At 37.8% G+C, this 14,486-nt stretch overlaps 1 protein-coding gene across 1 annotated transcript in view; it reads left to right on the top strand.

Annotated features, from left to right (window-relative positions):
* FOCAD (focadhesin) overlaps positions 1 to 14,486 on the top strand; it is a 380,224-nt gene that overhangs the window by 173,633 nt on the left and 192,105 nt on the right. Inside the window, exons 12-15 of the mRNA XM_043979236.1 lie at positions 5,593 to 5,697; positions 7,135 to 7,236; positions 9,451 to 9,581; positions 12,940 to 13,066. Of these exons, the coding sequence (XP_043835171.1) occupies positions 5,593 to 5,697; positions 7,135 to 7,236; positions 9,451 to 9,581; positions 12,940 to 13,066 (465 nt within the window). The remainder of the gene's footprint in view (positions 1 to 5,592; positions 5,698 to 7,134; positions 7,237 to 9,450; positions 9,582 to 12,939; positions 13,067 to 14,486) is intronic.

Genomic DNA, 14,486 nt, shown 5'->3' with positions numbered 1-14,486 from the left:
TCAGAGGGCTAGGATTTACATGTTCTGTTGTCAAGCATAGTCTCACAGAATTTTAGATCTGAGGCATCTTAGAAATCTTTGTGGAAGGGGGCGGCTAGGTGGCACAGTGGATAAAGCACCGGCCCTGGATTCAGGAGGACCTGAGTTTAAATCTCACCTCAGACACTTGACACTTACCAACTGTGTGACCCTGGGCAAATCACTTAACCCTCATTGCCCCGCAAAAGGGAAAAAAAAAAAATCTTCGTGGAGTACTAGATGGAGTATAGAATTTGGAATGAGGAGACCTGGATTCGAATCCATTCTCAAACACTTAGTATTTGTTTGATCATGGACAAGCCTTTCAGTGGGATTATAGACTCCATTAAATACAGGGCATTTAGACTGTCATTGTATTGACCTTAGGTCCTACCCTTGAAGTTGTTATATTTGCAAAACAAATCCCTGATAATGACTGAGCTTCTCCCCAGAGAAGAGTGGAGAAAATACATCTGCCTCCCCTCTGACAGAGATGGGGGAATATGGGTGTGAAATATTACATTTACATTTATTCACAATTGGTATTATTTCTGCTGAACTGTTCTTTTTCTTTGTTTTTTAAAGTTTATTCTGAGAGATGGCTTGCTAGGAAAGGGAGAGATGAGGGATGTTTTCAGAAGTAAAAGTGATATAAAAACAAAGTATATCAAAATAAGAAAAAAAAATCCTTCACTTTCCACCCTTTTTTCTCCTCTCTCCCTTCCCCTCTCTTCATAAATTATTTCATTCTCCTGAAAACCAAATACAGAGAAAAAAATTCAATCAATTAGCTCATGTGGTTAGTTTCATTCTTGATAATCAAGTGGTCAGCTATCATTGCCTACTATATGCCAAGTACTGTGCTAAACACTTGCGATAATTGAGATTTTACTGTATTTCAAATAGAATCTAACCTCAGATGTTGAAGAAAGCCTTTTGGAAACTTGCTTTGATATTTCCTCTCAACTCAATGAACAATTGTCTTCCTGTTGATACCATTATCTGACCAAGTTTGTTTATTGCTCTCTTACTGAGGCTATATTTTATTGTCATTTAAGGAGAACTAAATGAGATTGTGTGTGTGTGTGTGTGTGTGTGTGTGTGTGTGTGTGTGTGTATGTGTGTATGTGTATGTATGTGTGTAGGTGTAGGATCTTGCCTTTGTTGCTGGAAGGGACATAAAGATCATCAATTCCAAACCTCTAATTTTTCCCTTTTTTCTTTCTTTTGGTGGGGCAATGAGGGTTAAGTGACTTGCCCAGGGTCACACAGCTAGTAAGTGTCAAGTGTGTGAGGCTGGATTTGAACTCAGGTCCTCCTGAATCCAGGGCCAGTGCTTTATCCACTGTGCTACCTAGCTGCCTCCTTTCCCTTTTTTTTTTCCCCCCAGGGCAGTGGGGGTTAAATGATTTGCCCAGGGTCACACAGCTAGTAAGTGTCAAGTGTCTGAGGTCAGATTTGAACTCAAGTACTCCTGAATCCAGGGATGATGCTTTATCTACTGCGCCACCTAGTTGCCCCCTTTCCCTTTTTTCTAATGAGGAAACTGAGCCCCAAAGAAAGGCAAGGACTTGCCAACAATCCCACAGTTTAGTAAATTGCTGGGATGGGGTTTGAATGCAGTGCCTCTCAGTCCAAATCCAGCTCCCTTCACTGTACTAGGCAGTGTCCCTGCACAATAGAGATACAGTCTTAACCTGTTTGTTGCGTGTCATACAAAATACAATCAACCAGTTAGCCTAGGATTAATAACATAATTTCTCAAATCACTTAGTGGTTTGGGAGAAACCTGCAGTTGTGTTTTTTTGTTTTTGTTTTTCCCCTGGAGGTAAATATTTTATTTTACTGTAGGTGGGTACCCTCCTTAGCTGTTCATTGCTCTGTAGGTTATTATTATTTTTTTTCTGGCCCTGCTGTGTCCACCATATTCGCTGATGCCTTTACTCCAGGAACATTTCACCAGATTAAGTATAAAACTCTTCTTATGGGAAAAGTAGAGAGGATGCTGGGGAGATGTGTTTTTGGAAGGAAATGTATTACCAGGTATCCTGCTGATAGCCCCTGCGAATGCTAGTATAAGACAGATGGTACTTTCTCCTTCTTTCCATTTTTCCATAGCCCTTCACTGGCCCCTACAGTATTGGCCTTCTCACCACCATACACATTCCCCCCGACCCTTGCTGAAGGTGCATTCTATCTGTTACATGATGTGAGACATAAGAAAGCATTCATAAATTTAAAATATTTGTACCACTGTTTCTATTTATTAAGTTTCTTACTTAATGGTGAAGGAAATTGTAGATCTGGGAATGCGCTTTCTTTTAATGAAAATACAATTTTACTTAACTTTTTAATGTAAAAATAGCTATCGTTCACTTGGTTCTTCTTTCTTCACTCATTTCATACAAGTCTCAATTTCTCTGAATCCCACATATTCAGCAATTCTTTTGGAATAACTATATTTCATTAAATTCCTATCTGATAATCTTCATAGTAGTCTTGCAATACATAGTCCTCTGCTTTTTTCTAGTTTTTTTTGCTATCACAGAATCCCACCATGAATTTTTAAAATATAGAATTAAAAATGTATAAATATATCTTTTAATGAGCTTTCTGACAATTGACATATTTGAGGGACATATACTTAGTAGTAGGATCGATGTTGCAGTGGTTATGAATACAGTTATTTGTTTTCAACCAGCTTGGGTTGCTTGTTTCAGCATTTAGTTATTTTTAGATCTTATAATATCTTTGTAAGCTAACGGTTTTTGGTCATTGTTTTAATAAATATAATTTCATAGAACCTTGTAGTCTTATGTACTTACCACATTCAGGTTTCCTTTAAATTCACTTATTTTTTCATACCTTTTGCTTGCTGCAATGCTGGAAACTTCTTGAAGGCAAGAACAGGCTGTGTCTTGAGATACTCTTGTCTCCCGCTATCTCTCATTAACATTCTTGTAGTCACTCAGATTTATAACTTTGGAGTCATCATCTCTCTCCCTCACGTATTCCTTCCCCATTACTTGGTAATCACCTATAGTTTCTTCCTCTTCCACAATGTCTTTGAGGTCTTAAACCGTTCCCTCTACTCCATTGACACTACTAACTCTTGCATGCAGCGTTTCATTTTTTACCCTCCTTGCTTTTGCAGAGGCTAGCCCCAATGTCTTCAGTGCTTTATCGCTCTTAGAATCCCAAATTCCCTTCAAGACTCATCTTGTGTGCTACCTCCTTCAAGGATAGAAAGAAGGAAATAAGTATTTATATAAATCTTGCTATGTTCTAGACACTGTGCAAAACACTTTACAATTATTATCTCTGATCGTCACAACAATCCTGGGAGGTAGTTGTTATTATTATCCCTACTTTATAGTTGAGGAAGCTGAGGCTGACAGAGGTTAAATGACTTGCCCAGGTGTCACCCAGCTAGTTAATTGCCTGAGGCTGAATTTGAACTCAGGACTTCCTGTCTTGAGGCCCAGATGTTTATCCTGCTAGCCACTTAGCTATTTTTAAGAATTTACCGATTTTTCCAATTGTTAATCCCTTCCACCCCTCCTAGCCAAATCACTGTGTTTATTTTTCATATATTCTATAGTTACTTTATCTGTGAACTTCTCCTATCTCCCAAGTAGAATATAAATTCTTTGAGAGATAGTCTCTTTATATCTATATAGCTATATATATCTCCCAAATCTGTCTTTCTTCCCTCTCCAGGAGCACCCCCATTCCCCTCAAAGAAAAACCGACAAAACCTAGTCAAAAGAAGGGAAACACTAGCCATATTCTCAGATGAGCACATTAAGGAAAGATATTTGTTGTTTCACAACCCAAAGTATAATTAAAATATTTGCTTAAAGGCCACAAGTCAGAATATATTGTTTTGTAAGATGCCAGTAAATTTCCCAAACTTCCTTTCTAGAATTAAGAGTCTGTCAGAGCGTCTTGGTAAAAGCTGTTTCCAAAAGAAATAATTCATTGAGTCACAAGGGAAGGCAATCTAGGGTAGCCTTTGTTTTTAATTAAAATGGGGATTGAGGAGCCAACACTAAAAATTTGTCTCACTTCAATTGCTGAAAGTGAAGGTGGTCGAAGTTCTATTCCAATAATCACTCCACTGGATGTGAAAAACATAAATCCTTCCCAAATTTATACTTTCTAAGGTTATAGCCATTAAATGCATGACATCAAACTTCTATGATGTATCCTCATCATTAAGAAATGCTTGCTCAATGAATGCTCAGTGTTTAGTATTCTACTTGGTCCTTAGGAAGGAAGGACCTTTGCTTTCCAGGAGTATGGATTTCTAAGACAGATAAACACGGAGAAGAATAACAGTTAAAAAAAAAAATCACAAGTAGGCAAAAACATAATTGTTCAGGACAACACTTGGAAAATGGAATGTCTATAATAAAAATATCACAAACATGTTATTTGGTTACTTTTCTTCTATTTTACTTATTTTTAAGTGTCATCATTTTTAGGGAGGGAAAGAAGGGATTAATTACTTCTTTTTTTCTGAACTACTTTACTGTATGTACAATTTAGTACTTTATTGTATACAATGTTGCCTTCTAATTAATAGACCTATAGAGCTGGAAGGAGCCTTATGGATCATTCAGTTCAACCCCAGATTTTATGGAGATGGGCATTTGCCTGGAATGTACTTCTTCCATATCTCTGTTTTATGGAGTTGTTCTCTTACTTTAAAGGTGTATCTTAGATACCATCTTTTGTATCCACAAAGTGATGGTGCTGTCTCTCCCATAGTATCTTGTATATTAATACACAAAACACATATTTGTATATTTATTAACTCTATATTTATGCTAGGGACTTGTTAATTCATTTTTTTACTTGTTTCCCCAGTAGAATGTAAGTTCATTGTGAGTAAGGGATCGAATCATTCTTTGTACTTGTATGCCTAGGGCCTAGGATCGTGCCTGGTACACAACGTTTATTGATTGATTGATTATGTTACTTGTTCAGTTATTCACCTGCTCTTTGTAACCCCTTTTGGGTTTTTCTTGGCAAAGATATTTAAGTAATTTGCCATTTCCTTCTCTGATGCATCTTATGGATGAGGAAACTGAGGCAAATCGGACTAAGTGACTTGTTCAGGGCCACATGGTTAGAAAGAGTCTGAGTTCAGATTTGAACTCAAGAAGGTGAGTCTTTCTGACTTAAGGCTCAGCTCTCTACCTTTTGAACCTCCCAGCTGCCTATTTCATACATACACTGGTTCTATAATAAGATTGTAAGTTTCTTGAGGACTTTTGGAATTAATCCTTTTTTATTACCCTGGAGCACCATTAGGCAGATAAGTGCTCAATAAGTGCTTTTTGTCTGGAAAAGGATAGAGGAGGAAGGGAGTTATGAGACAATCATTAGCAGTACGTTATTAAATTGTGCTGTTTTATTACTTGCCAACATTGATATTATGAGCATTTTACACAGAAATTTATTATTTAATTTCTATCTTCCACTTCATTCTGGATAAGAAAAATGGCATTTATTCTATTTTTGTCTAGGTAAGTGGTATAGTTTAAATACCTTTTATATTTGTTCTAGGTACCAAATCTAGTGCCTGTTTTGATGTTCAAGCTTGGACGACCACTGGAACCTCTTTCATACAATGATATTTTGTATACTTTACCTACTTTGGGTGTACACAAGGTTGGTATATCAATAGTACTACCTTTTCTAAAAAATCTTCCACTGTTTGGGGAATTTTTTTAAATAAAGAAAACATGAAATTTTGAAACCCATTTTGTATCTTGAACAAATCTTATAAATTTTTCAGAGTACACAGTATTGTTTATCTTGTCAGGTTAAGATGGCTAGAAGCTGGGAGTGGATAGAGCTCTGGGCTTGGAGGCATGGAGAGCTGAGCTCCTGTCCTGCCTCATACACTTATTAATTCTGTGACCCTGGGCAAATCATCAGACCTTCCTCAGCCTTATTTTCCTCCTCTCTAAAAGGAGGGGGTTGGCCTAGGTGACCTCTAATGTCCCTTTCAGCTCTAAATCTCTTCTCCTATGATTGTCCAGGTGATTGATGGTTCATGGGAATTAGAGATGAAAATTAGCACAGATCCTGTAGTTCAGCCCTTTCATTTTATAGATGAGGAAATCAAGGCACAGAATGGTTAGATGACATGACTGAGGCTCCTCAGCTAATAAATGGCAGAGCCAGAATTGAAAACTCCAGCCCGTGCACTCTAAATCCAGTGCTCTTTCCATTGTGCTGCTCTCTAAGTGCTACAAGTAACTTATGGATAGTTTTGTGGAAATATTCATTGCTATCTTCAAATTCTAGACTCTGCAGAATCATCTTGTATCCATATTTGCCTTGGTAAAGCTCGAGAATAAACCCTATTCCATCAAACCTGATGGTTGGTTTCCTTGCATTCATCTCCCTCTTACACACAAATATTCAGAGTCTTCTGGGCTGCAGTCTTCATTTAATTACATTCTTAAAGTTAATATGAAGCAGCTAGGCACTGGGGATATAGTACTGAACTTGGAATCAGGAAGACCTGAGTTCAGATTCAGAATCACACTCACTAGCTGTGTGACCTTGGGCAAGTCACTTAACCTCCCTGCTGCCTGAGATTCTTCATCGATAAAATTATAAAAATAATAACATGTAGGGTGTAATGAGGAAATCATGAGTCTTGTCCTTCAGTAGTGTCTGACTCTTCCTGCCCCTGTGTGAGATTTTCTTGGAAAAGATAGTGGGGTGCTTTGCCATTTCTTTCTCCAGTGAATTAAGGCAAACATAGGTAAAGTGACACAGCTAGGGTCACATAGCTGGTGAGTATCTGAGGGTGAATTTGAATTCGCATCTTTCTGACTCCAGGCCCAGTGCTTTATCCACTGAGATAATATTATATATTTACATAATATCCTAATACCAAAATATATAATAAAACATGTAAAACAAAACATCTGTTAAAATATCATTCTAGGATTGTAAAATAACATTTAGCCTTGTAGAAGGATATAATATTTGTAAAACACTTTGCAAACCTTAAAGTCCTTTATTATGTGATGGTTACTTTAAAGTTATAGATCTGAGAAGAGCCCCTCTAACTGCTGCTATATTTTCCAGGTTTGTGTTGCCCAAATACTTCGAGTGATCCAGGTTCTGGGAAACACGCCACAACTTAGAGCTGTCACTTTACGTCTAATGACATCTTTGTGGGAGAAACAGGTGAGCCCCAGATAAGCTTGTTGTGAAAGTCTTTTGTTTCTGAAATGGAATGTTTTGTCACTGTAAATTATTCTTTGTCTTAGATTAAATTTCTTTCTTTCTTTGTGTAAAAAACCTCTTGATGGTGCCAGGCACTGCCCCAGTCATTGGAATTACAGAGACAAAACCAAAACACTTTCTGCTCTCTGTCATTCTCTGGCAAAGGAAACTTAGAAAATTCTTTTAGATAGAATGAGAACCAGGGCAGAACAGGGTCCTAAATACCCAGAGAAGAGAGACTATCTAGGAGGAGAGAGGGGTTGACAGCATCAAATGCTGCAGCAAGGTCAAGGAGAGGGAGCAAGGCCTGAAAAAAAGACATCCGTTTGGCAATTTAGAGTAATTTGGGGACTTGTTTCTTTTGAATGATGAGGTCAGAATCATATTTGTAAGGAATTGAGAAGTGAGTGAGAGGAGATGAAGTGGAGAGAATGAAGATATAACTTTTTCTAGGAATTTGAGAAAGCAAGGAAAATTTAGGAGTATAACTTAAGGAGATGGAAGGGCCTTATGATGTTTTGTTTTGTTTTTTTTTAAGAATGGAGGAGACTCGGGCATGCTCTTTGGCAGAAGGTGAAGAGGTGGATAGAGAAAGTTGGAATGCTTAAAAGAAAAATGATGACTATAGCCAGTCCAAATGAGAGCTTCCTTGGAGTTCCCAAGTACTGGAGAAAGAGAGATGAGAAACAGAGAGATAGAGACAGACAAGGATCTTCTGGCAAATGGTCTCAATTTTCTCTGTAAGATATGAAGGGAGATCCTCAGCTGAACATATTGCATGAGGCTTGAGGAGAAAAGAAGTTTGGAAAAACCTTTGTGGGAGATGAAATACAGGATCAATGTTGTTGGTCAGTTTTCTTTCAGTTATGTCAAACCCTTTGTGACCCAATTTGGGATTTTCTTAGCAAAGATACTGGAGCGGTTTGCCATTTCCTTCTCCAGCTCATTTTACAGATAAGAAACTGAAGTAATCAGGGTGAAGTGACTCACCCAGGGTTACCCCAGCTAGTAAGTGTCCGAGGTGGATTTGAACTCAGGTCTTCCTGACTCCAGTCCACGTTCTCTCATCTACTCTGTCACCTAGTTGCCCTGGAGAAAAAATGAGTAAGGAGTAAAAGGCTTGCCTTTTTTGTGAGGGCCCACTTGGGGTTAGAGAACATATGTCCTCTAGCTCATTGCAGTTGCAAATCTGTAGAAGTCTGGGAGCGGCTAGTGAGAGTAATCTGGAGTTCTTATTTAGGAGGGCACAAATATTGATAGGTCAAGTGTTAAGATATGCAAGATTAAAGAACTGTATATAGTTGAATTGATTAACTGTGGTATCTGGATTGAGTGGGAGGAAAGTGGATTTAAAGCATCCGTTACGGCTTCAGGAGATACAGTGGAAGGACTAAAGATCATAGGAGAATGAAGAGGTTTAGGGAGGGTTAAGGCAGAGGGAGAGAGAAAGTTCAGTTAGAAGAATATTTGAGTTTTTGATTATAGAAATGGAATTCTTTTGGGAGATCCCTACTTCTAGGTTTTGCCCATCTGTATGTATGGAGGAGGTGAAGTTTAGGTTATGGTTATGGAATATAAGTAGTCTGAGCCATTTTGAGTTTGGCCCGTTTGAGAGAACATCAACATAGCTGTTTAAGTTCACTAGTATAAAGGTAGAAGTTGGGTAGAAGAGAAGAAAGTAAACTAGATACTTAGCTCCTTGTGAAATGAGGAAAAATGGCCTGTGGACTGGTAGGCAATCAAGTCACCATGTTCTAGAGTGGATGGTAAAGTTTGAATGAATGAATATCAAAGGAGAAGCACCTTTTAAATTATGGTGGTAAATAGATGGCACTGATAGGCAAAGAGTATTCTAAACTCCCATTCATGACCAGTGTGATGGTGGTTAGTTGCCCATGGATGCTGTGTTCTATGAGGGAATCTAGTTCTTTGTGTCTGCTAGAAAAGGAATGATTGCACAAGAGCAAAAGATCCCTAATGAAAGGCCATTTGTTAGTTAAGGAACAGGAAGCAATCACAGCATAGCTTTCTTCTCAGTTGATTAGAAGGAATATCATGTCTAATGTAAATAATTGTAAATTTTGGAAGGCATTTTATAGCAGCATGAAGTTTTGTAATAATCATTACAATCTGATTTGGAAAATTACTCTTTCTAATAAATTTAATTTTTCCTAGGATCGTGTGTACCCTGAACTGCAGCGGTTCATGGCATTGTCAGATGTGTCATCTTTGTCTGTGGGCAAAGAGACCCAGTGGGAGAAGCTGATTGCCAAAGCAGCCTCCATCAGGGACATATGTAGACAAAGGTAATATGTAGTGTCCATACATGTGTGTACACTTACACAAGCATATGCAATTTGGAACTGAAAGGTTCTTAATAGTAGGAATCCTAGAATTATGAAATCGGAGAGTTGAAGTAGATAGGGATCCCTTAGTCCAGAGGTTCTTAAACTGGGTTCTGTGAATTAAAAAAAAATACTTTGAGAACTTTATTTCAATATAATTGGTTTCCTTTGGCATCATATATATTTCATTTTATGCATTTAAAAAGTTATTCTCAAAAGGGGTCCATAGTCTTCACCTGACTCCCAAAGGAGTTTAAGAACCCCTGATTTAATACAACACAAGTTTAAGCATCTCCTGGACATCTGTCAAGTGGTCAGCCAGACTGTGTTAAAAGACTTCTAGGGAGTGGAGGAGCCCACCATTTCCTGAGATACCCTATTCTACTTATAGAGAGCTAATTATTAGGACATTTAGATTTATATTGTACCTAAATCTGCTTCCTATTTCTGTTCCCATTTTTTTTTCTTACGTCAGGAAGAATAAACCTAATACCTCTTTTCCATGACAGCTGTTCCAGAGCTTAAAAGATAACTATCACATCTCCTAAATCTTCTCATTTATAGATTAAAAATAATCTACACCTTGGTATCTGTCGTATATTACTATGTAACATATAACATTTATTATTATATAATATATGATTTGTGAGATAATTTCTCACTTCTTTTAGCCAGTCCTCCTATAGTATGATCTTGAGATCCTTTCCCATTCTGGTTACCTCGGTCTGGACCCTATTCACTTTATTAATATCCTTCCTAAAATATGGTACCCAGAACTAATCATAGTACTCCTCCGTGTGGTCTGACCACAGGGATTATCACCTTCCTAGTCCTGGATGTGAGGCCTCCCTTAATGCAGCCAAAGATCACATTAGCTTTTCTAGCTTAGCTATCGCTGTTGAGTCATTGAGCTTACATTACCCTAAGCTCTTCCCCCTGCCTCCCCAGATATTTTTCAGATGAATTGCTGTCTAGCCATCCCCTTCCCAGTTTGTACTACTTAATTAGATTTGTTTTTTCCAGCCCAAACTATTAAGGGTTTACATTTATTACTCTTAAATTTCCTCTTTCTTATTTCAGCCCAGCATTCTAAAGCAAGATCTTTTCCCATCCCAACTCTGCCATCAGTTTGTTAACTACCCCTCCTAACCTGGTGTCATGTGCACATTGGATAAGCATGTATTCATAGTAATTAAAATGAGGCACAGTGAGTTGGAGTGGCTAAAGAACTGACCTTGTAATCAGCATGACCTGGCTTCCAGCCCTGTCTCTGACACATCCTGGCTATGTGACTGTTGGCAAGTTACTTCTCAATGCCCCAGGTAACTCTCCAAGAGAAATAATTTTCTCAGAACAGTTGCTGATCACTGTTGGTAGAAGGAGTTTCCTTACTAGGGAGAGTCCTGCTTTAATGAAATTACAGATTTTAGCACCCACCCTCTTTGTCGCCCTCCTCCCCAGGGCCAAAAGCAAAAACAATAAATCAACCTAACCTACTGATATTTGTCCAGTACTTTATGTAACTTATTTCATTTAGTCCTTTCAATAGACCTTGACTAAATAGGTATCACAGATATTATCTCCATTTTGCAAGTAAATAAATGAGCTCAAGTTAAGTGGCGTGCCTATGGTAACACAACTAATAAATTTCCAAGTTTGATTAGAACCCATAACTCTCTTGACTCCAAGTCCAGCTTCCTTCCCCAAATATCATGACAGCTCTTTTGCCATCTAAGCTGTAAGCAGCATTAAGCACAATACAGATACTGGGATGTTCCACTGAAGGTTTCCTTCCACAGTAACAGAACCATCAGTGACTGCATTTTGGGTCCATCCATTCAGCCAGTTCCAGATGCACCTAATTTTTACTATTATCTGACCTACATCTCTTCATCTTGTCCAGAAAAATAACGTGAGACTTTGTTCAAAACTTTGCTAAGATTTTGGTAAATGAAGTTTCTAGCATTCTCTGGGTGCTGTGACCATATATTTTTTTTTTTTAAAGATTCTGGCATGATTCATTATGAAGGCATAATAACTTTTTGATCATTGCTTCCTTTTTGAGATGCTCACTAACTATACCCCTGCTAAAATGAGTCCTAGAATTGTGCCAGAAATCAAGCAAAATGACCATAATTTCCTGACTTGGTTCTTTTTTCTCTTTTGATTTTTGATTTTTTTAAGGATCAATGACAGGGATTTTTGCTATCACATCTACCAACGTGCTTAAAGTATTTTGGTGGTATTCAGGGAGGAATTGTTTTAGGTACTTGCAAGAATATCTTAGGAGGCTACTTTCCCTTTGTAAAATTGAACCTGACCTTATTTTTTAGTTTGGTTAAGTATAAGACTCAGTTAATATTTTTTTTAAATTCTGGATAAATTTTTCTGCATACAAATGTTGTTTGCAGAACACAAAATGCAAAGCATGATCATCCTTATTTTTCTAAATTCAGAGCCTTGAAACTGAAGTACTAAACTGTAGTCACAAATTTACTCACTGTACCTTAATGTCTTATTATTTGATTATCTATAATTATGGGGATTTTATCAGGGAAGGAATCGTTTGTGCCTGATAACTAAAAAGAAAATGGCCTGGAATTGTTACTGATATTATGTGCTTTTAAAAACGAGACATGGAGGAATCAGGGAGATGACTGCTCTTCTCCATAACTAAATAAAGTAGGAGTGGTTGACATTCCTTCCCCCTTCCCTCCCATAATAAAATTACACTTAGTGACATTCCATTTTTCAACAGCTTATTTTCTTTCCTGTACTGTTAAAAATATGTGGGGGGAGAATAAATTAGATACTATTTAAAACTAATTATAGTTCTATAATTTAATAGTCTGCCATCATGAATGTTTTTAAATTCCTGTAAGCCAGAGGTAGGACATGACCTGGCAGTGATGTGTGCTGCAAGATCCCACGAGTATTTGGTCTTCCTCTAGAAGCTCTAATAACCCCCCAAACAGGAAGTTGGCCTTAATTGAAAAATTATAACCCATGGTAAAAAAGGCATAGCTTTACCTACTCTGATCCCACCTTCCTCTCTTCTTCCAGACTTTTGTCTGAGTTCCCCGGATTCTAAAATTGCCTGTTCTACTTTGTAAAATATTTTACAACCAAAGTCAGTGGATTGGGATGGAATCAGGTACGATGTTAATGGGAGGAGAGTCTATGCTAGTTTTTAAGAAGGATGAAGATGTGATGAAGCAGTCTTTGCAGTGTTAATGCTTGTTATTATATGTAGAGGGCCCGTAAGTATTAACACTAATTCCTTTTCCTTTTTTTTTTTTTCTGCATGATTTTTGAATAGACCATATCAGCATGGGGCAGATATGTTGGCAGCCATTTCACAGGTGTTGAATGAATGCACAAAGCCTGATCAAGCTACTCCGGCAGCCTTAGTATTACAAGGTCTTCATGCACTCTGTCAAGCCGAGGTAGGCCTCATTTGGGTTGTTTTGGAGAACTTTGTTGAATAGAGTAGCTGGGCAGAGGGGAGCCCAGGGCCCAGGGTCATTCAGGGAGATATTCCTTATGACACCCTTTTAGAAAGCTGCACAAGCCTACTTCACAATGACTTTTTGGTGGATACCAGAGAAAAAGGGATCATTTATTAAAATCATATCATGATTTAGGTTTTTCAGAGAATTTGCTATGATTTCATATTTGCCTCATAATAGCCTTACAAAGTAGATTCTTTCAGGTATGGCTGTCCCTAGATTAGAGAAGTGACAACTAGGTCTTGGAGAGTTTAAATGAGTCTTCTCTGCCCCTCACCCCCCAATAGCTGGTAAGTGTTGGCAGTGGAATTTAACCCTGCTTTCCTGACTCCAAGTAAAGCACTTCATCTATGCTGCCTCTTAATATGACTTTTCTTTCAAGTTTTCGGATTCTGCTGGCCTTAGAGAAGACTAGGCATTGGACGTAAAGATAATTTGACAAACTGCATCTTCTTGTTCTGTTCTTCCTTCCTTCTTCTTTCCTTGTTCTCTTTGTAAGGTTACAATGGAAATTTTTATTGAGAGTTCTTTTAATGAATTCACTCCAGACAATGTTTCTACCCGGCATAGACATCAGTGATCAGTGGAAGGGAAATGTGGACTGAGCTAGGGTCACTTTTGCAGCCCGGAAAAAAATATTAATGACTTGAAGATATGCAGAGTATCTCTGCTCTTCTAAAGAGGTGATGTGAGACAATGAATCAGTGTTAGACTGGAGATTTTAAATCATATTCTAAAGTTTTGTTATCTGGAAACCTATTCAGATCTCTTCCAAGTACTACAGATGGCAAACACAATCTCTCCCATGCAGGCTGAATGAAGGAAATCACAACCAAAGTACTTAAATTTTATGTATTGATTTTACAAAAACATTTGATACTCTGAGAAGATCTTTATTGACTCTTGGAAGTGATCATCCAGCTTGAGTACCCTGAAAAAGTCACTAAAATACTGATGTTTTTCCTCAGTTACATGACTGATTAAGATAGTGGATGACTTTACCATCATCAGTAGAGTTTAATGGGGATTCTGTAATATAATCACCTTCATTCATTCTCTCAACATGAATGTTGGAGGAGAGCCAAATTTTAGATAAGGTCTTTTCCCTCAAAGCTGTAATCTGTTTCCTCATAGAGTTATGAGGTGACTTGAGATTTTCAGTGGCTGTATCCACAGATTGTTACTAGTTGGAAAGCCTTCTAAGTTGAAAGAATTTCAAATATAGTTTAGTGATGGACTTGAGGCTCATTTGAGGCTCATGAAATTTGTGAAACCTCAATGGGTGATTTTTTTCAGTCAGAATTCATGAAAATACTACTGAAGCACAGAGGGGTTATCTGCATTGATTAAAAATGAT

This window comes from Dromiciops gliroides, chromosome 1 (genome assembly GCF_019393635.1).
Source record: "Dromiciops gliroides isolate mDroGli1 chromosome 1, mDroGli1.pri, whole genome shotgun sequence".
In the NCBI taxonomy this organism is placed as follows: Eukaryota; Metazoa; Chordata; class Mammalia; order Microbiotheria; family Microbiotheriidae; genus Dromiciops; species Dromiciops gliroides.
The sequence above is the reverse complement of the archived record's forward strand: the minus strand, read 5'-3'. Positions and strand labels throughout refer to the sequence as shown.